This window comes from Salvelinus sp. IW2-2015, linkage group LG12, assembly GCF_002910315.2.
Source record: "Salvelinus sp. IW2-2015 linkage group LG12, ASM291031v2, whole genome shotgun sequence".
NCBI classification, from domain to species: domain Eukaryota; kingdom Metazoa; phylum Chordata; class Actinopteri; order Salmoniformes; family Salmonidae; genus Salvelinus; species Salvelinus sp. IW2-2015.
In genome coordinates this window covers 10,455,045-10,482,081 of record NC_036852.1, presented here as the reverse complement: position 1 = coordinate 10,482,081, position 27,037 = coordinate 10,455,045, and the positions used below count along the sequence as shown (strand labels likewise).

The 27,037-nt window shown below is 42.9% G+C and overlaps 2 protein-coding genes across 2 annotated transcripts in view; both read right to left on the bottom strand.

The window, feature by feature from the left end:
• Nucleotides 1–1,196: 1,196 nt before the first annotated feature.
• jam2a (junctional adhesion molecule 2a) lies at nt 1,197–17,194 on the bottom strand. Its single transcript, XM_023997835.2, has 10 exons — nt 17,003–17,194; nt 11,830–12,006; nt 11,391–11,540; nt 11,053–11,240; nt 4,926–5,028; nt 3,120–3,227; nt 2,980–2,992; nt 2,392–2,463; nt 2,034–2,067; nt 1,197–1,767 (listed from the first exon to the last, which is right to left on the bottom strand). The coding sequence occupies exons 1-10, from the start codon at nt 17,049–17,051 to the stop codon at nt 1,729–1,731; spliced, it is 933 nt and encodes a 310-aa protein (XP_023853603.1). The 5' UTR covers nt 17,052–17,194; the 3' UTR covers nt 1,197–1,728.
• Nucleotides 17,195–19,385: 2,191 nt separating this feature from the next.
• The window catches only part of mrpl39 (mitochondrial ribosomal protein L39), a 15,014-nt gene continuing 7,362 nt past the window's right edge, over nt 19,386–27,037 (bottom strand). The window contains exons 5-10 of the mRNA XM_023997834.2: nt 23,993–24,060; nt 20,927–21,039; nt 20,512–20,577; nt 20,209–20,362; nt 19,999–20,046; nt 19,386–19,550 (exon numbers count right to left, since the gene is read on the bottom strand). Of these exons, the coding sequence (XP_023853602.1) occupies nt 19,452–19,550; nt 19,999–20,046; nt 20,209–20,362; nt 20,512–20,577; nt 20,927–21,039; nt 23,993–24,060 (548 nt within the window). The 3' untranslated portion in view covers nt 19,386–19,451. The remainder of the gene's footprint in view (nt 19,551–19,998; nt 20,047–20,208; nt 20,363–20,511; nt 20,578–20,926; nt 21,040–23,992; nt 24,061–27,037) is intronic.

The following is a 27,037-nucleotide window of genomic DNA, read 5'->3' as shown; positions in this document are numbered from 1 at the left end:
ATGACGTTACACTACAGTCTCGCTCGCCTGACTCATGGCACTCCACCGTGTTCCAGCGGCTGTGGGAGAAGACCACATGGTGAGAAATGATTGAACAAGTTTTTGATAGAAAATCTTTAATACTCAAACATCTTACAAAGAATAAACTTACAGCAACCCCTTCATCCATAGCCTAAGAAACATACACTATTAGACAAAAATGCAGTAGCACAATAATATTTTAGCTTAAACAAAACAAGAAAACACTTACAAAAGAGCCCCTAGATAGAATATAACAACTACTTTTGAAAGGCACTGGGCATCACAGAAAATGTAGGCATCTTCGGGTGAGCAGGGGTCTATCTCAAAGGTCTCAATTCAATTAGTATTGCGCGATTGAAATGTAAAGGTAATTTATGATTGAGCCAACATGTGCAGCRTTCAACGTGAAGGCAGTCTGCGAAAATAGGAACATCGCCTTTAAATTTCAATCATAGCACTGAACTTCGTCATTACGGATTGATTCGATCCCAAAGTGTCTCATTTCCTTCACCTGCACTGTTCTGAAAGGAATATAGTGGATGRCCAATATTCAAAATGGAGGAAGCAATCCATAAGACTATTGTGGTGATCTCTGGTGTTTTTCGGGATGTCTCCTGTTCTGACCAACACTGCTTTACTATTATTGGGGCGCGGCCCATACAAAAAACTATTTCTTCATCTTAAAACAGATGGACTTTGATGTGGATTTTTTGTTTTGTTACCTGTATGCTAATTAGACTAACGGGGGGGGCGAGGACATCGACTACGTAATTTTGGGTTCCCYGAGTGGCGCAGCATTTCAGTGCTGGWGGCATCACTATAGACCCTGGTTCGATTCCAGGCTGTATCACAACCGGCCGTGATTGGGAGTCCCATAGGGCGGCGCACAATTGGCCCTGCGTCGTTAGGGTTTGGCCGGGGTAGGCCATCATTGTAAATAAGAATTTGTTCTTAACTGACTTGCCTAGTTAAGTAAAGGTTAAATAAAAATCCAAACCGACAATGAGATCTACGCGAGTACTGCCCTCAAAAGRAAATGGATTGGTCAGTTAAGAACAAATTCTTATTTACAATGACAGCCAAACCCAGACGACGCTGGGCCAATTGAGCGCYGCCCTATGGGACTCCCAATCACGTCCGGATGTGTTACAGCCTGGATTCGAACCAGGKACTGTAGTGACACCTCTTGCACTGAGATGCTGCGCCACTCGGGAGGCCTAATGTGATGGCTACCTTGTGTCCACAACTTTCCCTTAAGTTCACATCAATGCTTAGCCATCAGAAAATATGTACAGTATATTACACTCAGATGCCATGTTCAAGTCTTTGGTATAAAATAAGATTTAGGTAGTTCATGTTTTGGCCAGTTGAGGGGGAAGTGAGCATGTGTGGGACGTAATTCCATGGGTCCACCACAAGATGGCAATAGGCTGTAGTTTAACAACTTGGCCACCAGAGGGGAGTAGAGTACCATGTGACTAATATAATAGGCTTRCATTGAGGGCCCAGGGACAGCAAAACAGAAGGAATAAATGGCCTCTACGCAGAGTTGTCTGTCCCTCCTTGCTATCCATCCACAAGGGTGAGGAGAGCAGGGTTGGTCAGTCCCCAAAACATAATTAACTATTCATTTGGGTCGAATAAAACTACTCCAGTGTTATCATGATGCTGGTATGTGTGGTGTCTTCCAGGGGGATGTCGAGGTCCTCACAGCATGAAGGACTGGGTGTGTTTGAAGTCCGCAGGCTGAGCGAGAGAAAACAGTAGCATATTTTCATAAGGTCAGAACTACTGCAATTCAGATATTTATTAGTAACCATTTGGAGAATTTTACTTACTACTACTGCCAAGAGAATTCCACTAGAAATGATTATATTGTCTTTTAATATGGTTATAAAATGTTATCTAGAAAATGTCACATGTAAGGGGTAATGCTCAAGTCAACATTTCCTGTGAACATAATACCCATCCATGAATACATCAACAGAGAAAATCTGAGGAAAAACACTCACATCWTGGGGTGGAGGGTTGTAGTTGGCATTAGTCCTGGAAGACAGAGGCATTTATAAAGACAATAGATTGTTTGACACAGTGGAGGGAGCGAGAGGGAGGGAGTTTCCTAAATGTGATGCAGCTGTGGTCTCAGTAAAAACATTGGCATCTATCAAAGAACAACACTACATCAAACACAGCACAGGACACGGTCCTATGGAGCAGAAAGGGCAACTTTTTCTGTAAAGGACTCCTAGGCACACACGTGCAAGCGCACACAAACGGTATGTGCTTCTATGTAAAGTCCTGTTCATTGTCAATTGTTCAATTGTCTAATTTTAAATCTATTACTCGAGTCTGTCTGTGGGTCAGACTCACTTGTCTTTTGTTCTATGGAGGTCCTGGCTGCTGATGTGRGCCACACCATGACACTGAGGGATCCAAAAGGACCTGGGGGGGTTCAAAGTTGAGTGAGGAGGTTCACACACCATGCTCAGGGTTACTAACAACACGACCACACGGAGGGGGTAAGCGAATCACAATTCAGCCGGGAGGGGAGTTTATTAGCAGTCAGGGTTCACTTGAAAAAGAGWTGTCAATCCCAATGTGACTTCCCTAGATAAACAATGACTCAGAGTTATTATTTGTAATTCATTAAAATAATCATGATAATATTCCTAGTCATCTAACTGGCCTAATCTAGAGTCAGTTAGTCAAAATAACAAACCTAGTTTTTCTAACTGGGTCATAAAACACCTGTTCGTGTCTCTCTCTGTGAGAAGAGACAGGCTTGCACTGCTGGGCTCAATCACACCTGTCACTCTCTACTGAACTTACTCAGAACATTCAAACGCACACACCTCTATTCGTCAGTGGTAGTTACACAGCAATGCAGATGTGTTCAGTGTCAGGGTGTCTTCACTGTATTTWAAAAATTGTTAATGGATTTAAGGACACAACTCTTACCTTCCTCTGTGTTCTGGAGATGAATAGAAATGAAGAGGAGAGTGGAGACAGAAAGTAAGAGGAAGTGAGTGCAAATCATATTTTCTAACAGTCAGACATATTTTATGTCCATGGACAGACAGAGGGACAGACAGACTCACTGCTGAAGTAGCCGTTACGGTGTGCATAGTACCCCCCGAAGCCACAAATGGCGATGACCAGACAGATGACCACGACCGCAGCAACGACCCCTGCCATGTTTACATCCTCTGAAAGAGAGAGTGGAGAGAGTGAGAGAGTCACGCTAGTTGGTTACAAAACTGAGGACACCTCAAATAACATTTCTCTACACGCAGATGACATTCTCCTCTATATAACCAACCCTCAAGCCAGTATCGGAGATATCTTGGATCTGATTAATTTGTTTTGTACCTTCTCTGGCTACAGAATCAATTGGAATAAGTGAATTAATGCCTGTTTGAGTGCAGGACCCTTCTTGGTTAAAACATCTCCCATTTAAGATTTCMTCAACCTACCTGGCGATTGAAATTACAAAACTGTACTCTTCCCTATTTAAAGCTAAAAACCCTGCCACGTTTAGGCTCGATGACGCACCTGTGTCATACTTTTGGCTTGACATGGAGCATGAGGATTGCTACCCCTACTCCATTGGTGCCGTGATGATGTCGCCTTGGGAAATCACTTTATAGACACAAACCCATTGCACAAACCCATTGCACATAGCACAATCTGTATTTGGAAGCAAGTTAAGGTGCTCTTTGACCTCAGACCAGTGTCATTCCTGCTCCCGATAGTGAGGAATCCTTCCTTTGCCCCTTCCAACTTAGACAATCATTTTGATCGCTGGGGAGAAGTTCGGATCCATGCCATAAAGGATCTGTACCTAGTGGGGGCCTTTGCCTCCTTTGAACAAGTGAGAGAAAAGTATGACCTTAAGAATAACTTTTTAAGATATTTGTGGAACAGTGTTGATTCTGTCCCTCTCCTCGCCCCAACCTGGGCTCGAACCAGGGACCCTCTGAACACATCGACAAGTCACCCTTGATGCATCGTTACCTATCACTCCACAAAAGCCACGGCTCGGTTATCCTTCTGGGGGTTATTCAAGAGGTCTTTTCTTTTTTCTTTTTCTTTTTGAAAAACGGCTTTTATTTCTTTCATTACTGTTTTTGTTGTATCYATTTGTTCTAATGTTTTCTTAGCTTAGAAGACCAATTCTACAGTTGTATGCCTATATACCTACACTTCACAACTGAATGTAATTTATTTTGTGTAACAGACATATACAACAGAATGTACAATGTGGACCCAAAGGATATCACTTGAAAGTATTAATTAAAACGCTTGTTTCCAAAGTGGTCCCCGGTGGTAAAAACAATAACACATTTAATCATTAAAAAAGGCAAGACAAAATGACAAACAACCATAGATACATTCATTTATATTGACATCCTAAAAAGTGGCACTATTCACTGCAACTTTCCCTAACCTTAAAAATCAACCATGTTCATTTCACATTAAAACAATCTATTCATTGCACATCATACCTATCATTCAAATAAATACACCGRACCAGCAGCAGTAGGGAGYACAAGGGGCAGTGGAGTGGTTTCTCCTACTTAGACAACCTTGTCCAAATGAAAACCTTTGCCTGCTTTTTGAAGCTATTTCCACTTTTTCTTTGCTTGRTCTCAAGGGGGAGGCTATTCCATAGACAAATGCCTGTATAGAAAAAGGTGCTCCTCGCACTACTGTTTACTCTTGGGATTTTACAAGACATAACACCAGCTCTGGTATTGTAACTGTGTTGTTTATAGACCATATCAATGTGGTATGAAGCACGTGACTCACGCTAGTTTGTGGAAAGACAAAACTACACTAATATGAACCACAATCATTCTTATAATTACACACACACACAAGTGCATGCATGCACGCACACTCACCTATCTTCATGTGTTTAGCCTCGCACATCTTGGACGGCCCTACATTGTTTGATGCCAGACAGCTGTACTGTCCCGTGTCGCCTCTCGCCACAGTCTTAAACTCCTGCCAGAGGAGAGGGAAAGAGACAGATGGAGGGCTCAASAGAAAGAAAAAGCGAGAGGAAGATGATATGATGCACAGAACCTGTACAGTTAAAAAAAAAATTGGTCTAGAGTATACCAGTGTGCTTCCGAACTAAGGCTCTATTTGTGTTGATGTCTGACCAAAGGGAAGTGACCTATATCAGCATATTGATTGTCGCACTCGCGCTGGCAATACACTGGATCACTGCTACTCTAACTTCCGCGATGCATACAAGGCTCTCCGCCCTCCTTTCGGCAAATCTGACCACAACTCCATTTTGCTCCTCCCTTCCTATAGGCAGAAACTCAAACAGGATGTACCCGTGACAAGGACTATTCAACGCTTGTCTGACCAATCGAATCCACGCTTCAAGATTGTTTTGATCGCGCTGACTGGGACATGTTCCGGGTAGCCTCAGAGAATAATATCGATTTATATRCTGATTCGGTGAGTGAGTTTATCAGGAAGTGATAGATTTTGTACCCACTGTGACAATTAAAACCTACCCTAACCAGAAACCGTGGATATATGGCGGCATTTGCGCAAAACTGAATGAGAGAACCACCTCATTTAACCATGGAAACCCCAGACTGGGAATATGGTTGAATACAAACAGTGTAGTTATTCCCTCTGAAAGGCAATCAAACAAGCATAATGTCAGTATAGAGACAAAGTAGAGTTGCAATTCAACGGCTCAGACACGAGATGTATGTGGCAGGGTCTACAGATAATCACAGACTACAAAAAGAAAACCAGCCACGGACACCGACGTCTTGCTTCCAGACAAACTAAACAACTTCTTTGCCCGCTTTGAGGGTAATACAGTGCCACCGAMGTGGCCTGCTACCAAGGACTGTGGGCTCTCCTCCGTGGCCGACGTGATAAGACATTTAAACGTGTTAACCCTCGCAAGGCTGACGGCCCAGACGGCATCCCTACCCTCGTCCTCAGAGCATGCGCAGACCAGCTGGCTGGTGTGTTTATGGACATATTCAATCTCTCCCTATCCCAGTCTGTTGTCCCCACATGCTTCAAGATGGCCAACATTGTTCCAGTACCCAAGAAGGCAAAGGTAACTGAGCTAAATGACTATCGCCCCAGAGCACTCACTTCTGTCATCATGAAGTGCTTTGAGAGACTAGTCAAGGATCATATCATATCACCTCTACCTTACCTGTCACCCTAGACCCACTTCAATTTGCATACCGCCCCGATAGGTCCACAGACGATGCAATCGCCATCACACTGCAGACTGCCCTATCCCATCTGGACAAGAGGAATACCCATGTAAGAATGCTGTTCATTGACTACAGCTCAGCATTCAACACCATAGTACCCTCCAAGCTCATCATTAAGCTTGAGGCCCTGGGTCTCAACCCTGCCCTGTGCAATTGGGTCATGGACTTCCTGACGAGCCGCCCCTAGGTGGTGAAGATAGGAAACAACATCTCCACTTCGCTKATCCTCAACACTGGGGCCCCACAGGGGTGCGTGCTCAGCTCCCTCCTGTACTCCCTGTTCACCCATGACTTCATGGCTATGCACKCCTCCAACATCAAGTTTGCAGACGACGCAACAGTAGTAGGCTTGATCACCAACAACGACGAGACAGCCTATAGGGAGGAGGTGAGGGCACTCGGAGTGTGGTGTCAGGAAAACAACCTCTCACTCAACGTCAACAAAACAAAGAGATGATCGTGGACTTCAGGAAACAGCAGAGGGCRCATCCCCCTATCCACATCGATGGGACAGTAGTGGAGAAGGTGGAAACTTTTAAGTTCCTTGTCGTACACATCACGGACAAACTGAAATGGTCCACCCACACAGACAGTGTGGTGAAGAAGGCGCAACAGCGTCTCTTCAACCTCAGGAGGCTGAAGAAATCTGGCTTGTCACCTAAAACCCTCACAATTTTTTACAGATGCACAATTGAGAGCATCCTGTCGGGCTGTATCACCAACTGGTACGGCAACTGCACCGCCCACAACCGCAGGGCTCTCCAGAGGGTGGTGGGGTCTGCACAACGCATCACCGGGGGCAAACTACCTGCCCTCCAGGACACCTACAGCACCTGATGTCACAGGAAGGCCAAAAAGATCATCAAGGACAACAACCACCCGAGCCACTGCCTGTTCACCCTGCTACCATCCAGAAGGTGAGGTCAGTACAGGTGCATCTGGGACCGAGAGACTGAAAAATAGCTTCTAGCTCAAGGCCATCAGACTGTTAAACAGCCATCACTAACACAGAGAGGCTGCTGCCTACATACAGACTGGAAATCAKTGGYCACTTTAATAAATGTATCACTAGTYACTTTAATAWTGSCACTTTAATAATRTTTACATATCTTGCATTACTCATCCCAAATGTATATACTGTATTTTATGCCATCTATTGCATCTTGCCTATGCCGCTTGGTCATTGCTCATCCATATATTTATATGTATATATTCTTATTCCATCCCTTTACTTAGATTTGTGTATATTAGGGAGTTGTTATGGAATTTTTAGATTACTTGTTAGATATTGCTGCACTGTCGGAACTAGAAGCACAAGCATTTCGCTATACTCACAATAACATCTGCTAACCATGTGTATGTGACCAATAACATTTTATTTGATTTCTGAGGTAGCCACTGTTGGTCTGAACTGTAGCTAAGGTTTCAGTTTCCTACTGAGGTTTGTATTATCATATACTGTGCTAGTGGTTGATTATACTTTCATGTATTGGAGTCTGTAATGGAGGCCTGCTATATCGGATGCATAACTTACAGTGTACAGAACGTGAGGCGCTCCTATTAATCTCAATGAAATTTGGGCGTAAGTGAGCTGTAGGTGTTATACTTTGGTTATACAAAGATTTTTTCCCCGCAGCTCACAATAGGATAAAGAACCTTGCACATTGCTCTCGCTGGCCAAAAATTACACTTCCAGTGTAGTAGGTAAAAMAAGATATACTATTTTCTCAATGCCCTAGTGTGCTCCTATGTAACACACAGTTAGTGGTTGTGGCTGGGCCCTCGTTCTGTCAAATTCAAATTGCTTTACTGGCACAGTAAAGCAAAAGTATTCGGAAAGTATTCAGACCCCTTGACTTTTTCAAAATTTTGTTTTACGTTACAGCCTTATTCTAAAATGGATTAACACCTCTTAAGGATCCGCCCCTTTTTTMAATTTTTTCCTAAAATGACATACCCAAATCGAGCTGCCTGGAGCTCAGGACCTGAAGCAAGGATATGCATATTCTTGATACCATTTGAAAGGAAACACTTTGAAATTTGTGGAAATTGTGAAATTAAGTAGGAGAATATAAACACATTAGATTTGGTAAAAGAATAACAAAGAAAAAAACATGCTTTAAAAAAAAAAAATTGTACCGGCATCTTTGAAACGCAAGAGAAAGGCCATAATGTATTATCCAGCCCAGGCACAATTTAGATTTTGCAGTGTAGTGCAAAGTTTTAGACTGATCCAGTGAAACATTGCCATTTCTGTTCAAAATATTGTATCAAGACTGCCCAAATGTGCCTAATTGGTTTATTAAATTGTTTTTTTTTCTCCTCATCAATCTACACACAATACCCCATAAGACGAAGCAAAAACAGCTTTTTAGAAATGTTTTGGGCTGTAAGTTATAAAATTTAAAAAAACTGAAATATCACATTTAAAGTATTCAGACCATTACTCAGTACTTTGTTGAAGCTCCTTTGGCAGTGATTATAGCTTTGAGTCTTCTTGGGATGTCACTACACGCTTGGTACAACTGTATTGGGGAGTTTCTCCAATTCTTCTCTGACAGATCCTCGAAAGGTTCTGTCAGGATGATGATTGGGGACTACAGGAAAAGGAGGACCAAGCACACCCCCATTCTCATCGACGGGGGCTGTAGTGGAGCAGGTTGAGAGCTTCAAGTTCCTTGGGGTCCTCATGACCAACAAACTATCATGATCCAAACACACCAAGACAGTCGTGAAGAGGGCACGACAAAGTCTATTCCTCCTCAGGAGACTGAAAAGATTTGGCATGGTCTCAGATCCTCCAAAAGGTTTACAGCTGCACCATCGAGAGCATCCTGACTGGATGCATCACTGCCTGGCATGGCAAGCTGCTCGGCCTCCGACCGCAAGGCACAACGAGGGTAGTGCGTACGGTCCAGTACATCACTGGGGCCAAGCTTCCTGCCATCCAGGACCTTATACCAGGCAATGTCAGAGGAAGCCCTAAAAATTGTCAATGACTCCAACCACCCTAGTCAAGACACGGCAAGCGGTACTGGAGTGCCAAGTCTAGGTCCAAAAGGCTTCTTAACAGCTTCTACCCCCAAGTTATAAGACTCCTGAACAGCTAATCAAATGGCTACCCAGACATTTTGCATTCCCCCCCCCCCTTTTACACTGATGCCACTCTCTGTTTATTGCTATGCTAGTCACTTTAATTCTACCTACATGCTACATTACCTGAATTACCACGACTAACCGGTGGACCCACACATTGACTCTGTACTGTACGGCCTGTATATAGCCTCGCCATTGTATTTTACTGCTGCTTTTTAATTACTTGATACTTAAATTTTTACTTAAAACTGCACTGTTGGTTAAGGGCTTATAAGTAAGCATTCACTGTAAGGTCTACACCTGTTGTAGTTGGTGCATGTGACGAATACAATTTGACTTGATTTGGATGGGAGCGTCACTGCACAGCGATTTTTCAGGTCTCTCCAGAGATGTTCGATCGGTTTAAAGTCCGGGCTCTGACTTGACCACTCAAGAACATTCAGAGACTTGTCCCGAAGCAACTCCTGCGTTGTCTTGGCTGTGTGCTTAGGGTCGTTGTCCTGGTGAAGGTGAACCTTCACCCCAGTCTGAGGTCCTGAGCGCTCTGAGCAGGTTTTCATCAACAATCTCTCTGTACTTTGCTCTGTTTATCTTTCCTTGATCCTGACTAGTCCCCAGTCCCTGCCGCTGAAAAACATCCCCACAGCATGATGCTGCCACCACCATGCCTCACCGTAGCAATGGTGTCAGGTTTCCTTGAGATGTGTTGCTGACATTCAGGCCAAAGAGTTCAATCTTGGTTTCATCAGACCAGAGAATCTTGTTTCCATGGTCTGAGAGTCTTTTAGGTGCCTTTTGGCAAACTCCAAGTGGGCTATCGTGCCTTTTACTGAGAATTGTCTTCCGTCTGGCCACTCGACCATAAAGGCCTGATTGGTGGAGTGCTGCAGAGATGGTTGTCTTTCTGAAAGGTTCTCCCATCTCCATAGAKGAACTCTGGAGCTCTGTCAGAGTGACCATCGGGTTCTTGGTCACCTCCCTGACCAAAGCCCTTCTCCCCCGATTGCTCAGTTTTGCCAGRYGGCCAGCTCTAGGAAATGTCTTGGTGGTTCCAAACTTCTTCCATTTAAGAATGATGTAGGCCACTGTGTTCTTCGGGACCCTCAATGCTGCAGAATTCTTTTGGTACCCTTCCCCAGGTCTGTGGCTTGACACAATCSTGTCTCGGAGCTCTATAGACAATTCCTTCGACCCCGAGGCTTGGTTTTTGCTCTGACATGCACTGCCCACTGTGGGACCTTATATGGACAGGTGTGTGCCTTTCCAAATCATGTCCAATCAATTGAATTTACCACGGGTGGACTCCAATCAAGTTGCAGAAACATCTCAAGGATGATCAATGGAAACAGCATGCACCTGAGCTCAATTTCGAGTCTCATAGCAAAGGGTCTAAATACTTATGTAAATAAGGTATTTCTGTTTCTTATTTGTAATACATCTGCAAACATTTCTAAAAGCCTGTTTTCGCTTTGTCATTATGGGTTATTGTGTGTAGATGGATGATTAAAAAATATATATATATTTTTTTTTTAACTAAGGCTGTAACGTAACTAAATGTGGAAAAAGGGAAGGGGTCTGAATACTTTCCGAATGCACCGTACATTGAGTAGACCGTGTCAAAGCATCAATGGTACGACGGTATGTACACTGTTCTTAAGAAGTATCTCACCAGTATGCCCGTGATTGGGTTGAGGTGGTAGGTGGCGTTGGCCATGCGGGAGGGGGTCAGCGGCTTGTCATCTTTGTACCAGGAGTAGGTTGCTGGGGGAATGCTCTGCTGGTCCCTACAGCGCAGCTGCACCACAGAGCCCGTCAAGGCCGAGCTGGGGATCTCACAGGATGGGGTGTGGGGGGGCACTGTGAGGAGGGGTACAGCCACAATGTCAGCTGGGTTAAGGGGGTGCACAAACAGCACAGGCAGCATGTCTGAGACAACACACAGACACACTCAGAACACTCAGTCAGGCAGACAGACCGTCTCAGTCTGCCAGACGATGTGGTACACACCCAAGACTTCGAGGGTGATGTTAGTCTCCCCCAGGGTGATGGTGTCGTGAGGGGCAGTGATCTCACAGCGGTATTCGCCCGCGTCTTTCTGGGTCACCCTCTGTAGGGTCACCGTTGCACCCTTGATCCTTGCACGCCCCGCAAAGGCTCCTGGGAGAGTGGAAACCGGTCAACACAGAGAAGAGGGGGGTTGTGGAGATGTGGTTTCTTAACGACAAATGTTCTACTTAAACTAACACCAACCATCTGGTAACTTCTCATACAAATGTCTTTGTAATGTTCATCACATTCTGCTTCATGTTGATGAAGCTCTTAAAATGAATTTCCCTCGTGTGAGGAGAGTAAATKAAATCTGAGAGTCTGAAGATGGGCTCTGGACAGGGGTTAAAAGAGACAGAAAGAGAGCGATGGAAGACATASTGCCAGAACAGCYAATCACCTCTGAAGTGTCCCTCATAGTAAACAAATGATACATCTGTTCCTTTCTTCTTCCACTCGATTCGAGGATTCTGTTCCTTCTCTGTCCGAAAATCACAGCTCAGAACCGCATCAGAGTTCTCATGGACCTCCACCTTGGGCGTGGTTGTTGACACGGTAACAGGGACAACGGGGAGGCCTGAGGGATGGAGAGAGAGAGAGAGGTGTCACATATGGGGTTGGGGGAAAGAGTTGTAAAATGGAGGACCAGTTATGAACACGTTAACGCAGTTATAAATCAGCTATAAAGCAATTCTAATCAGTTATGAACTAGTTTATAATCTGTTATAAACCAGTTATATTCAGTTATGATGAACCAGTTGTAAATGTTGTATGAACCAAWTATATCTGTTATGAACCAGTTTTTCCTCTGGACCAGATTGGCAGTGGAGCATGAAGACTCATGGCTGATTGGTTGGCTGTCTGTGTCTGTTTGGTTGGCTGGCTGGCTGTGTCTGTGTGTCGCTCCAGTTGAACATGTACATCTTGACAGGAACAGGAAATAGGAGCATCCCTTCCTGTTGGTTGATTGGTGCAGGGGTCAGGATKATTGTTTTGTCATCCTGTTGCTGTCCACAGGTTGCCCGGGTAACGCCCATCCATTGAGGGAGGACCACGTGTTGCGTGTGTATGTGCATATGTATGTGTGTGWGGGGGAGATTAACTGGACCACAGTTTGGTACAATAACGTTATGTACAACACACACGCACACTGAATATTTGGGTCGTTCCATGAAAAGACTGCCTTTTGCGTCCCTTTTGACATTTTATGTAGAAATTGTGAACCAATATTGAATTTTAAAAGCCTGTTATATTAAATGAAGAGCCTTTTAAAATATACTATACCCCATGGAGAAAATCAGGTCTTTCAGTGGTGGAAAAAGTACCCAATTGTCATACTTGAGTAAAAGCAACTTTAACAGAAAAGTAAAAGTAAAAGTCCTCCAGTAAAATACTATTTGAGTAAAAGTCTAAAAGTATTTGGATTTAAATATACTTAAGTATCAAAAGTAAATGTAATTTCTAAAATATACTTAAGTATCAAAAGTAAATGTATAAATCATTTCAAATTCCTTATATTAAGCAAACCAGATGGCACAATTGAATTGTTTTATTTATTTATTCACGGATAGCCAGGGGCATACTCAGACATCATTTACAAAACAAGCATTTATATTTAGCGATTAATCAGATCAGAGGCAGTAGAGATGGCCAATGATGTTTTCTTGATAAGTGTGTGAATTGGACCATTTTTCTGTCCTGCTAATCATTCAAAATGTAACGAGTACTTTTGGGTGTCAGGGAAAATGTATGGAGTAAAAAGTACATTATTTTCTTTGGGAATGTAGTGAAGTAAAAGTAGTCAAAAATATAAATAGTAAAGTACAGATACCCCCCAAACTACTTAAGTAGTACTTTTTACTTAAGTACTTTACACCACTGTTTTTTTTTTATATGAATAAAAACGTGTCAAACTGCTGAATTTTGGCACTTTAGCATGTCCCTCTGTGCACCCTCTATGATTCTARAAAGTTATTAACCCACTTAACCCCAACATTTCACCCTCATCGTAAAGCCCTAGTTATTTTGTTGCTTTGACAAAGTCCTTTCTGAAGATTATTATTTCTTTCATTATTGATTCATTTACGTCTGTCCCTCATTTCAAGATCAACCGTGTTACGTRAACTAAACTTTTTTTCAAAATAAACATTGAACATCTAGTGTAAAAGCAGGTGAGCTGGTTCTTACTGTTTTTGGCCATTTTCTGGTGTTTTGTGGTGGGAAACTGAGCGGGTCGAGCACAACATGTCAACTGTTACCCATAGATAGACGGCTAGAAATGTTTTAACAATAAAACAAAAAAATGTGTGAAGCTTGCATTCAATTGCTACTTCCTGTTGCACACAACATGAGACAATGTCCTGTAAAACTGCGTGCTATCCTTTGGGTGCTGATAAAAACGTAATTCTATGTAACGTCGGAGCTCCAGACAGCCCACATTAGTCGCTGCTCAATTCCATCGTAAATCGTTAMGTTTAGTCGGCTAGCTTTACACAGACACTTATTTAACCCACCCAGACAAACACATTTATTTTGTGTTGTGTTTGTATAGGCCAACATCCATTTTTCCTTCCATTGTTTCAGTAAATACTGAGATGTATTCAGATAACACATTTATTCACACACATGCTCAACTAGATAACTGTAATGACATCTGTMTCACTGCATAACCTACTAATACTATATTCCGCTCATTTCATTAAATACTGACAATTGCTGGCCAGCAAAGCACAAGGCTATCTGTCATGGCCCAATACTGGTAAACGTCACATCAAAAGACCYAAACCACCCCTGTCTACACCAGTGGTTCCCAACCTTTTTCGGTCACTGTACCACCAACTGAATTTTGCTCTGCCTAGAGTACCACTGAAGTACCCCCTCATGTGCATTTTACCAGTAAGCCCATGCTCATGAGTCTTATCACGTACCCCCTTGGATAGGCCAAGTACCCCTGGTTGTAAAACAGTAAAACACTTTACTTAACTGAGGTCAACAACCAAATGAGTCATTCATTGTTAGCAGTTCGCTAGCTTCCTGTTTAGTTAGCTTCTGTTTGTTGCACTACTTCCTGTGGTTCTATTAGTGGACCAGAGGGTGGGGGGGGCAGAGGAAAGGTCCTAACCAACCCTCCTGGTCTCCTGCTTTCCCCCRCTGAAGTGCAGGAGTGCGTCCCAAATGGTATCCCATTCCCTACATAGTGCCCTATGGGCCCTGTTCAAAAGTAGTACACTATATAGGGAATATAGACGCAAACCGGGTCTACGTGGAAGAATTGAGGGAAAGAATGGAGGCCAACGTGAGACAAAGGCATTGGAGAGGCACAGGAAGTGATAATGGATATACAGGTCCTCTCAGGGTGGAGGTGGCCATCTTAAATGGCCAGGACAGCAGAGCAAAAGTTCGGAAACAAAACATAAACAACTTGCTCGCTGAAAAACAATGACGCAAACRATGAAGCATACTCAATTTCATTTCAATCTAGTCGATTCACAGGAAATAAACGGAAAAACTGAATGTGTGTCCCATTGATTTTGAATTCTCGTTCTGAATCCTAGTTATGAGTATTTAGGCAATTAGGTCTACATAGGCCTACACATTATCAGTGGCAGAATGCTATCTCTCGTTTGATGTGCGTAAGTACAGTATGAATTCAAACTGCAGACTCATGTTGCCCATTTACGTTGTCCTTCAGATGTTTGAATACAGTAGGCGGTAAAAGTGCAGCCTTGTGTATTTTGTCCCTCCCTGCTTGCCGTCTGTGTTACTTTGTGAGTATGTGTAACACTGTTATCACTGCAGCTGTGTTGGGAGTGTGTGTGTGCCTCATCACTCCCTTTCTCTCTGAGGATGAGCATTGTCTCTCCCTGGCTGGATGGACAAAGACAGAAAGAGGGAGAGAGAGAGACAGAAGATAAGGGAGAGAGAGAGACAGACAGAGAATGAGATGTGGAGGGAGATAGGAAGAAATAGATGGAGAGAATGAGAGAGATAACGAGAGAGTTTTATTTTATATTATCAGGATCCATCAATAGCATCCCTGGGTTGAAGAAACTGTTGTCATAGTGTCGGCTGTGGCCAGCCACCTTGAGGAGCGTCTCCTTGAGATAACACAGACGTGATAACAACCGTGACATGAGGCCCACACTTTCTCCGTCTGCTGAGCTATTGCGCCTGGGACCTAACAGGGTTGGGGTCAATTCAAATTGAAGTCAGTCAACTCAGGAAGAAAACTAAAATTCCAATTCATTTATTTTAAATGACTTTGCAATAAACGGAGAATGAGATGCTACTTCTATAAAAAATGTCTAAATCCAAATACTTCATAATTGAGTGACTTCAATTGGAATTGACCCCAAAACCGGACACAAACGCACACACCCAACTGGGTTCGAACACGGATCTCCTGCAAGCCCCCTCCTTCCCCCCATTACCTATCATTATAAGCTACAACTGAACACTAAATCTGTKCTAGGAGCATTTTATATGTTAGGCATCTAAGAGGACATCCATTTCCAGACAGAGAGGGATCTAGAGAGACAAACAGGGAGAATGTGTGTGTGTCTTCCAAGGAGAACAAAGCCCCTCTGTATCCGTGTAACCCTGCACTGCTCTGTCAGGAACAGCTGTGCCAGTCAGGGTTGGTGGTGGGGGGCTTGTTTGCAAAATGTTGGCATCTCACTGACACCATGGAGTCATCCCAAATGACACCCTCTGTAGTGCACTACTTTCGAACGGAGCACTATGTGCCCTGATAAAAAAGTAGTGCACTATAAAGGGAATATAGAGTGCCATTTGGGATGGACAAATATGGTGACCTGCTGATATCAAAGTTGGTGGTACCCGCCCTTGTGTTGCCCACATTCAGATTAGACTGGCATGTTTCCAACAAAAACTTAAGGCCACATTTGTGGTCCATATCTGTTTTCTGTAGTTCAATATCATCGCAATAACACGCACACACAGTGAGGAAGGCTGTATACGAAAGACCGGGAACGTTGGAAACTTTAGTACAGGYCATAGTGGTTAGAGCGTTGGGCCAGTAACAGAAAGGTTGCTAGATCGAATCCCCGAGCTGACAAGGTAAAACAAACTGTCGTTCTGCCCCTGAACAAGTCAGTTAACCCACTGTTCCTAGACCGTCATTGTAAATAAGAATTTGTTCTTAACCAACTTGCCTAGTTAAATAAAGTTGAAATAAAATAACGAAGAGGATAAAGTAATAAGTGAAGTCAATTGTAACCGAAACAAGTGCTGGCCCCTTTTTTTATTTGTGTGTGAAGCACTAGATGCATCAACACAGTAAGATCACAATAATAATGTTTATTTTATTTATTTTTTAAATTGTGATTTATCAATATTTTCCTATCTAAAAGGGCTTATTTTTTTCTAAACACAAACAGCTGACATGGCATTACAAATACAAAAGCAATAGGGATGACGGTAATTTAATTATCAAGAATACCAATACAGATCAACCCAAACATGCATTACACACGTCCACAAGCACGCAAACAAACACACACACGAATTACTCATTATCATACGGAATAGCCTAAATGCAAAAGTTTACTTACATTGTATCAGTAGAATGACAAGGGGCAAAAACAKTGACGCTTTCTCCATCCTGAACTCCTGCTGTTCAAAAAGTCTGCCCTTCCTCGAAAGATGAGTTGCTCTTGAGCGACAACCTAATCCCGCACTTGTACACAACTCCAGTAATTCCAGAATCTCGTCGCTCCTTTGGGAAAGGATGTTTCAAAACCCAGTAGTATTTCCTGAGCAGTTAGGCAGCGCGCCGGCGGTTCRGAAGTCGCACTTTCGGACTTTCTGTAAAATATTACACTAGCCGCAGGGCATACGGCTGCAGAGTGGCTGTCCACTCAGTCACTGTAGACGGTCTCTCTRCTATTCTAATGTTGTGGTAGGGGGGGTTTGGTGGGGCGAGGAAGCGAGTTGGTGGGAGACTCCTGGAGAAGGAATGCGGAGAGCGCAACGCTGTGTCCAAGACGCGTACTACACTTGTCCATCGTGCGCAACGCGCCAACAATGGCCAACTGCACTGATGACAGTTTTTTTTCTCTGTGAGTATGTGTCATCATAGTCTCAGCACTTAAATCCTATTTACCCTGGCATAAYGCCATGCTATTTACTTTGAGACATTTTGATGAATTACCATAAAAGAGGACCACCACCAATGGTATAGGAAGCGACACCTGTTGCCAGGTGTGATTGTCGGAACAACAATGCAGTTAAGAAAATACCCCCCAAAAAGTAAGAAATAAGAATAACAAATAATTAAAGAGCAGCAGTAAATAACAATAGTGGTGCTATATACAGGGGGTACCGGTACAGAGTCAATTTGCAGGGGCACCGGTGTCAAGGTAATTGAGATAATATGTACATGTAGGTAGAGTTATTAAAGTGACTATACATAGATAATAACAGAGAGTAGCAGCGGGGTAGAAGGGGGGGGGGGGGGGCAATCCAAATAGCCTGGGTAGCCATTTGATTAGCTGTTCAGGAGTCTTATGGCTTGGGGGTAGAAGCTGCTTAGAAGCCTCTTGTACCTAGACTTGGTGCTCAGGTACTGCTTGCCGTGTGGTAGCAGAGAGAATAGTCTATGACTAGGGTGGCTGGAGTCTTTGACAATCCAAGCTATATTTTACAAAAGYATATAGGCCTATCCCATCGTTATCAAATACCAACTTGATAACGGATTACATAAACCAGGAAGAATCTACTTTTTGTGGACAATAACATTTAGGCTACATTTTGACRCATTTGTCTGGATAATATCCATGGAATATAGTAGTCTGGAATTCCAGGCACCGGTTCAAACATCTCAATTGGTGAGAGGTGGGAGGGGGACTGTAATTTGTCCTTGGGTGTGTCTCCCATACTGTCACTGGGTGTCGGGGTGGGGCTGGCTGTTTGAGCGGGGGCGACAGCTGTGCAATGGGCAACCTCTCGATCTGTCTCACAGAACCGTGGATATTAAAAAATGTCCCATCACCATTGTTGAGACTAGACACGGAGCATCATAGATCAAGATTAATTATCCAGCATCACATTTATGCATATATTGTTATATTTCTTTTTTATACTACATCACAGCTTCAGTTTGAGGAATATACTGTAACTGTTGACATGTACTGTAGGCCAACAGTTACTGCATATGGTCACATCTTTCTTCGTCCCAAACGGAACCCTATTCCCTATATAGTGCACTACTTTTGACCAGAGCCCTATACACCCTGGCCAAAAGTAGTGCAGTAAATAGGGAGCCATTTGGTAACTACACTGATCCGGTAATCTGTGACAGCTCCTGCCCACTTTTACACACACTCCTCAAACACCTGTCCCAAAGCGACATACACAACAGCTGCTCTGCCCCTGATGGTCGAGCAGCACACACCCGTCTTTGTGTGTTAGCAAACTGCTGACCACTCAATACATACACTTTTTGCACACATACCGTCAGCTGAGCAGTTAAAGGCCGCAGAGGGGTGTGTTAGTGTAAGGCTTTAACATGCTCGAGCATGGCACGGACCGCAGCTTTCATTCCACACAAAAGACAGATGGCTATATCACACACCACAGGTCGTCAATTCATTTGACTTTGGGTTCAAATCCCCGGCAAGCATAAAAGAGTAAGGAAAAGTAAACYGTGCTGTTGTAACAGAGTAGGTTCTGTCCCTGTCCCTCACTGGGCACAAACCAGTTACATTCTGCACAACAAGACTTTGATTCCATATCAGCTATTATGTACAGATCTAGGATCAGCTTCCCCTCCCCAAAACCTAACCTTAACCATTAGTGGGGGAAATGCAAAACTGACCCAAGTTCAGCAACTTCACTCTACACCACATCAGCTACACTGTCATAAACCAATAACCCACTTAAATTTCAGCAAGCATTTAGTATACAGAGGAGAGGGGACGATTTCCATGTGTTACACATTTTGTACACATTTATTCCACAAATATTACGAAGACATATATAATGACGAGGTTATAGTCATGATCATTGTTGGGCGGTATGGGGAGGAGTCTGTTCAGGGGCAGAGGGCGGAGTCAATGTATCTGAAATGGCTTCATTGGCTGATGCTGTGGGGACCTCAACCTGTGGAGAGGGAGCGCATATAGGATTAAACCGGCAGTTCAATAATTCATTATGAATAGATACTGATAGAGATTTGTAAAGGGATGTTTCACTTTTTAAAGGATCACTTTACTCAAACATATTTTCGATTCCCACCCCCCCATTAGTCAACTGTTGATATGGACCCAAACAATTGTGCACATCAGCAGTAAAGATTTGAGATACTGCAGAACCCCTTTCAGTAAAAATCTAAAAAAGGTTTTAACTCATTTTGACTTACATAGTTTCATCCGAACCACTCAAAATAATGTGGAGAGATATAACCTGATCCTCACAACATTTGTAATGCTTTTGAACGCCCTGCTAGCTGGTACAAACGATTTCCACTAGCAAACAATGTCGCATACAAGCTACAACTTCAAAAAAGTGAACTTGGTCTTTAAAATTGTGAAGAGTAATATTTTCTTACCAGCTTCTCTGCCCTGCTCCTCAGTTTCCTCCACACAGTGTGGTGGGCCTACGGAAAGAGAACAGGAGAAATGAATGAATGACTCACTCAGTGGCACTCATCACTCACACTCATTCACTCACTGACACTTATTCGCTGACACTCGAACACATCCAAAGATGCTTCATACATTGACTGAAAMATGTCCTGCATATTTGTGCGCATATGTACCTGTTGCAGGAGGGGCAGTGAGAGCCCCTGGGCCCGGCGGTGGAGACCCCACTTGCCCTCTCCAAGAGGGTGGATGGCAGTGACCTCATACTGAGAGCACAGCCCTGTCCTTGMCGCCAAGGGTCCCCCACTCAACAGAACATGGTCCCCACACCTAAGAGACAGATACGAGGTGAGACAAGAGTGTGTGTGTGCCATATACGTGTATGAAAACACAGTGAAGATGAGTGTGTCTCAATAAGGATGTCAATAGTGTGTGTGAGTGAGTGAGTCMTCTACCGCGGTACAGTTCCTGTAGCTCACCTGTAGAGCATCACTGTGCCTTTAGGACTTTGTGCTGACTTCTCCTCCACTTCCTCCTGCTTACACCTGCAAACACAAACACAGGTACAGCTAGAACACCGGAAGAGAATACGAAACAGAGTAAAATAAGTGAAAAAGTGCTTTGAAAACATGGAGGAAAAGGCATAGACGGGAAAGTATTGCAAGAGAAGAGAGGTTTCGAAACTGGCTTTGCCAATAGGCTTTCAGTCCAGAAAAATGCTAGGAGGTTATAACCTGTTATAACAGCACTTAACAAGCTGCAACACCTTCTCAGTCYTCCGAAAGGGGGTATTGACGGCCAAATTCAATACCTTTGCATTATTTTGGTTTGTCTTGTATATTTTATCCCCCCMAAAATGATACAATTGAACAAGAGAGTATAGAAATAAAGAACCTGCTGTGAGAGAAGACCTCCAGGGCAACAGGGGGCGCCACCTCCAGAGGCTCCCAGGGCAGGTCCCGATGGATCAGCTGCTGAGCACCACGCGTCAGAGAGCGCAGGGACTCCTGGGACACACACACTGTCAGGTCATTTCACTTTGCTCAACACGCATGCACAGTGGGGTCCGAAATGATTTACACCCTTGATAAAGATGAGCAACAATGACTGTATACAATAAATAATTCAAATACAGAGCTATATTGTATGCAACATTTAAAATATATATTTTATACTAATACATTTTTATTTATTTATTATTGACATCCCTAAAGATTCTTATGAATAAAGTAGTCAAAGTTAAGTAATTGGTCCCATATTCCTAGCACGCAATGACTACATCAAGATTGTGACTACAAACTTGWTGTATGCATTTGTTTTGGTTGTGTTTCAGATCATTTTGTGCCCARTAGAAATTAATGGTAAATAAATTATTTTGTCATTTTGGAGCCACTCTTTTTGAAAATGAAAATACAATATGTTCTTAAACACTTCTACAATAATGTGATGGCTACCATGATTACGGATAATCCTGAATTAATCGTGAATAATGATGATTGAGAAAGTTAGAGGATCGAAGATCATACCCCCCCCCAAGACATTCTAACCTGTTACTGGCAATGGTGAGAGGTTAGCTTGTCTTGGGGGTATGATCTGAAACTCTAACCTTCTCACAAAAACACATGATTTACCATTCGTGTCTCTATTGGGCAAAAATAATCTGAAACACAACCAAAACAAACTGCAAATGCATCCAACAAGTTTGTAGAGTCACAAGCTTGATGTAGTCATTGCTTGATGTAGGAATATGTGATCAAATACTAAACTTTTGACTACTTTATTTATCCAGGCTGCATGACATCCGGCCGTGGTTGGGAGTCCCACAGGCAGGCGCACAATTGGCCCAGCGTCGTCCGGGTTTGGCTGTCATTGTAGGCTGTCATTGTAAATAAGTTTTGTTCTTAACTGACTTGCCTAGTTAAATAAAAGGTTAAATAAAAAATACAATAAATGTATACAAATCTTTAGGGGTGTCAATACATTTTAAGCCCAACCTTTTTAAGAAACAAAATCTTTCTCTGGGCAATTGTATTAGTTTAAAATAATAGAATTACATTTATTTTGGTACACAATATAGTTCAGTATTTGAACTATTTATTTTATACAGTCATTATTCGGGCTCCCGAGTGGCGCAGCAGTCTAAGGCACTGTATCTCAGTGCAAGAGGCAACACCCTGGTTCGAATCCAGGCTGTATCACATCCGGCTTTGATTGGGAGTCCCATAGGGCGGTGCAAAATTGGCCCAGCGTCGTCCGGGTTTGGCCGGTGTAGGCTGTCATTGTAAATAAGATTTTGTTCTTGACTGACTTGCCTAGTTAAATGAAAGGCCACATTTTTTATTTATTATATACATATACACAGTTGAAGTCGGAAGTTTACATACACTTACATGGGAATCAKTAAAAATMATTTTTCAACAACTCCACAAATGTTTTGTTAACAAACTATAGTGTTGGCAAGTCGGTTAGGACATCTACTTTGTGCATGACTAGTATTTTTCCAACAATTGTTTAGACAGATTATTTCACTGTATCTCAATTCCAGTGGGTCAGAAGTTTACATACACTAAGTTGACTGTGCCTTTAAACAGCTTGGATAATTCCAGAAAACGATGTCATGGCTTTAGAAGCTTCTGATAGGCTAATTGACGCCATTTGAGGCAAGTGGAGGTGTACCTGTGGATGTATTTCAAGGCCTACCTTCAAACTCGTGCCTCTTTGCTTGACATCATGGGAAAATCAAAAGAATCAGCCAAGACTGCAGAGAAAAAAATTGTAGCCTCCACAAGTCTGGCTCATCCTTGGGATCAATTTCCAAACCTGAATGTACCACGTTCATCTGTACAAACAAAGTACGCAAGAATAAACACCATGGGACACGCAGCCGTCATACCCTCAGGAAGGAGCGTTCTGTCTCCTAGAGATGAACGGACTTTGGTGCGAAAAGTGCAAATCAATCCAGAACAACAGCAAAGGACCTTGTGAAGATGCTGGAGGAAACAGTACAAAAGTATCTATATATCCACAGTAAAACGAGTCCTATATCAACGCCAGACTACGGTTTGCAACTGCACATGGGACAAAGATTGTACTTTTTGGGGAAATGTCCTCTGGTCTGATGAAACAAAAATAGAACTGTTTGGCCATAATGACCATCATTATGTTTGGAGGAAAAAGGGGGAGGCTTGCAAGCCAAAGAACACCATCCCAACCATGAAGCACAGGGGTGGCTGCATCATGCTGTGGGGTACTTTGCTGCAGAGGGACTGGTGCACTTCACAAAATAGATGGCATCATGAGGTAGGAAGTTAAAGCTTGGTCGTAAATGGGTCTTCCAAATGGACAATGACCCCAAGCATACTTCCAAAGTTTGGAAAATGGCTTGAAGGACAACAAAGTCAAGGTATTGGAGTGGCCATCACAAAGTCCCGACCTCAATCCTATAGAAAATTTGTGGCAGAACTGAAAAAGCGTGTTGCGAACAAGGAGGCCTGCCAACCTGACTCAGTTACACCAGCTCTGTCAGGAGGAATGGGCCAAAATTACACCAACTTATTGTGGTAAGCTTGTGGAAGGCTAACCGAAACGTTTGACATTTAACAATTTAAAGGCAATGCTACCAAATACTAATTGAGGTGTAACTTCTAACCCACTGGGAATGTGATGAAAGAAATAAAAGCTGAAAAAATAATATTATTCTGACATTTCACATTCTTAAAATAAAGTGGTTATCCTAAATGACCTAAACAGGAATGTTTTGTAAGATTAAATGTCAGGAATTGTGAAAAACTGAGTTAATGTATTTGGCTAAAATGTATGTAAACTTCCGACTTCAACTGTAATATATATATATATATATATAAAATCTTTATCAAGGCTGTCAATCATTTTGGACTCTCCTGTATAATAACAGGATAACACGCATAGTTACACACACACCAGAATATAACACACACTGACCTCTGAAGGGATCCAGGCGTCTAACTGAGGATCCAGCACCACATCACAACAGAACGCTCCTGAAGTTACTGCAGAGAGAGAGAGAGATTACATACATTGTATGAATTATATACACTGTGTGTACAAAACCTTAGGAACACCCTCCTAATATTGAGTTGCACCCCCGTTTTGCCCTCAGAACCGCCTCAATTCGTCGGGGCATGGACTCTACAAGGTGTCAAAAGTGTTACACACGGATGCTGGCCCGTGTTGACTCCAATGCCTTCCAAAGTTGTGTCAAGCTGGTAGGATGTCCCTTGGGTGGTGGACCATTCTTGATACACATGGGAAACTGTTGAGCATGAAAAACCCAGCAGCGTTGCAGTTTGTCACACCCTCAAACCAGTTCGTCATACCCCGTTTTAAATATTTCGTCTTTCCATTCACCCTAAATGACACACGTACACAATCCATGTCTCAATTATCTCCAAGCTTAAAAGTCTCCTCCCCTTTATCTACACAGGTTGAAGTGGATTTAACAGATGACACCAATAAGGGATCATAGCTTTCACCTGAATTCACCAGGTCAGTCTGTCATGGAGAGAGCAGGTGTTCATAATGTTTTGTACACTCAGTGTACATCGTATATAACTTACAAGTAATACATAGTGTTACCATCATCAATGTACATTTTGTTGTTTATCGATGAAGCATTTTTTCTTTTTATAATCGTTTTATGTAATTACATCTATCGCCCGAAGACTACACAATACAACAGCAGTATTATATTTACTATTATTATTACTACTGAAATKAACTTCATTTCATTATCCTTATTGCATATTTACTGAAATGCTGTACAGCACCACTATATCTACAAATTTAATTTCATGCCAACAAAACAATCTGAATTTGAAAGAGACAGCGAGAGAGAGAGCGAAAGAGCACAAAAAGCTAGCAATAGAACGAGCGAACGAAGGTAAGTAAAAGCTGGTTATATTACGGTGCAGTCGGAAATGTTCAGACCTCTTGACTTTTTCATCATTTTGTTAAGTTACAGCCTCATTCTAAAATGGATTTGTTTTTTCCCCTCATCAATCTACACACGATATTCCACAATGACATTGCAAAAACAGCTTTTCATACATTTTTGCAAATGTATATAAAAATAAAAAACTGAAGTCCAGGCTCTGGTTGGGCCACTCAAGGACATTCAGAGACTTGTCCTGAAGCCACTCCTGCGTTGTCTTGGCTGTGTGCTTAGGGTCGTTGTCCTGTTGGAAGGTGAACCTTCACCCCAGTCTGAGGTCCTGAGCGCTCTGGAGCAGGTTTTCATCAAGGATCTCTCTGTACTTTGATTCGTTCATCTTTCCCTCTATCCTGACTAGTCTACCAGTCCCTGCCGCTGAAAAACATCCCCACAGCATGGTGCTGCCACCACCATGATTCACAGGAGGGATGGTGTCGGGTTTCCTCCAGACGTGACACATTCAGTCTTGGTTTCAATTTTGGTTTAATCAGACCAGAGAATCTTGTTTCTCATGGTCTGAGAGTCCTTTAGGTGCCTTTTGGCAAACTCCAAGCGGGCTGTCATGTGCCTTTTACTGAGGAGTGGCTTCAGGCCACTCTACCATAAAGGCCTGAGTGCTGCAGTCCTTCTGGAAGGTTCTCCCATCTCCACAGAAGCATTACAAGCATTTCCCTACACCCGCAATAACATCTGCTAAACATGYGTATGYGAAAAATAAAAYGTGATTATATTTTTGAAGCTCTGTCAGAGTGGCCATCGGGTTCTTGGTCACCTTCCTGACCAAGGCCCTTCTCCCCCGATTTCTCAGTTTAGCCAGCTCTAGGAAGAGGCTTGGTGGTTCCAAACTTCTTCCATTTAGGAATGATGGAGGCCACTGTGTTCTTGGGGACCTTCAATGCTATGCGACAGATTTTTTTTGGTACCCTTTCCCAGAGCTGTGCCTCAACAAGATCCTGTCTCGGAGCTCTACGGACAATTCCGTCAACGTCATGGCTTGGTTTTGCTCTGACATGCACTGTCAACTGTGGGACCGTAGACAGGTGTGTGCCTTTCCAAATCACCACAGGTGGACTCCAATCAAGCTGTAGAAACATCTCAAGGATGATCAATGGAAACAGGATGCACCTGATCCCAATTTGGAGTCTTTATATTTATGTAAATAAGGTATTTTAGTGTTTTCACTGTCATTATGCGGTGTTGTGTGTAGATTATTCTAATCAATTTTAGAAAAAAGCTGTAACATAACAAAATGTGGAACTAGTCAAGCTGTCTGAATACTTTCCGAATGCACTGAATATAGGATTCACTGTACATAGGATTCAGTTCCAATCTGTTGACTAGATGCTAGTCATTTCTTGATGTTTTTTTGAAAATGAAAATTGTAGGGAAAACATGGGTATGAGTGTTTCCTGGCGTATACCTTGCACCTCTGGGACTCTGAGCAGTTCCACAGAAAAGTCTTCTTTAAAGGCATCCTGAAGGACCTGGCCAAGGAGGGCTGCACACGACCGCCAGTATGCCTAGGGAGGGAGAGAGAGGCCACACACACACACCAGCAGCCAATCACCACAGTCACAGTCTGAGACCAGTCAGTCACCACCACCAGAAAACCACCACTTTGGGGGCAAATATGTCTGGTGTCAAAAGTTTGTCGTATACAGTATCTATGGCCCTGTACACTACAGTCTACGTGTACTGTACACTGCAGAAATGTTTCTTACCTAGATACAGTATCTCTTAACATTGCAATGCAATGACATCTTCAAAAGGTAAATTCTCTCAGTGCACTGGCAAATCATTTAGCTTACTTTAACCTAAAAAAAAAAAGGCTTGAAACAAGTCAGAATATCTTAAAACAAGACCAATTGTCTTGATGCATTTTCTGGGTGAGTGAGATCAACTCAAAACAAGTATATCAATATTTTTCCTTCAATACATTTACTGTTCAGGAGTCTTATGGCTTGGGGGTAGAAGCTGTTTTAGAAGACTCTTGGACCTAAGGTCCCTCAGTCGAGTAGTGAATTTCAAACACAGAT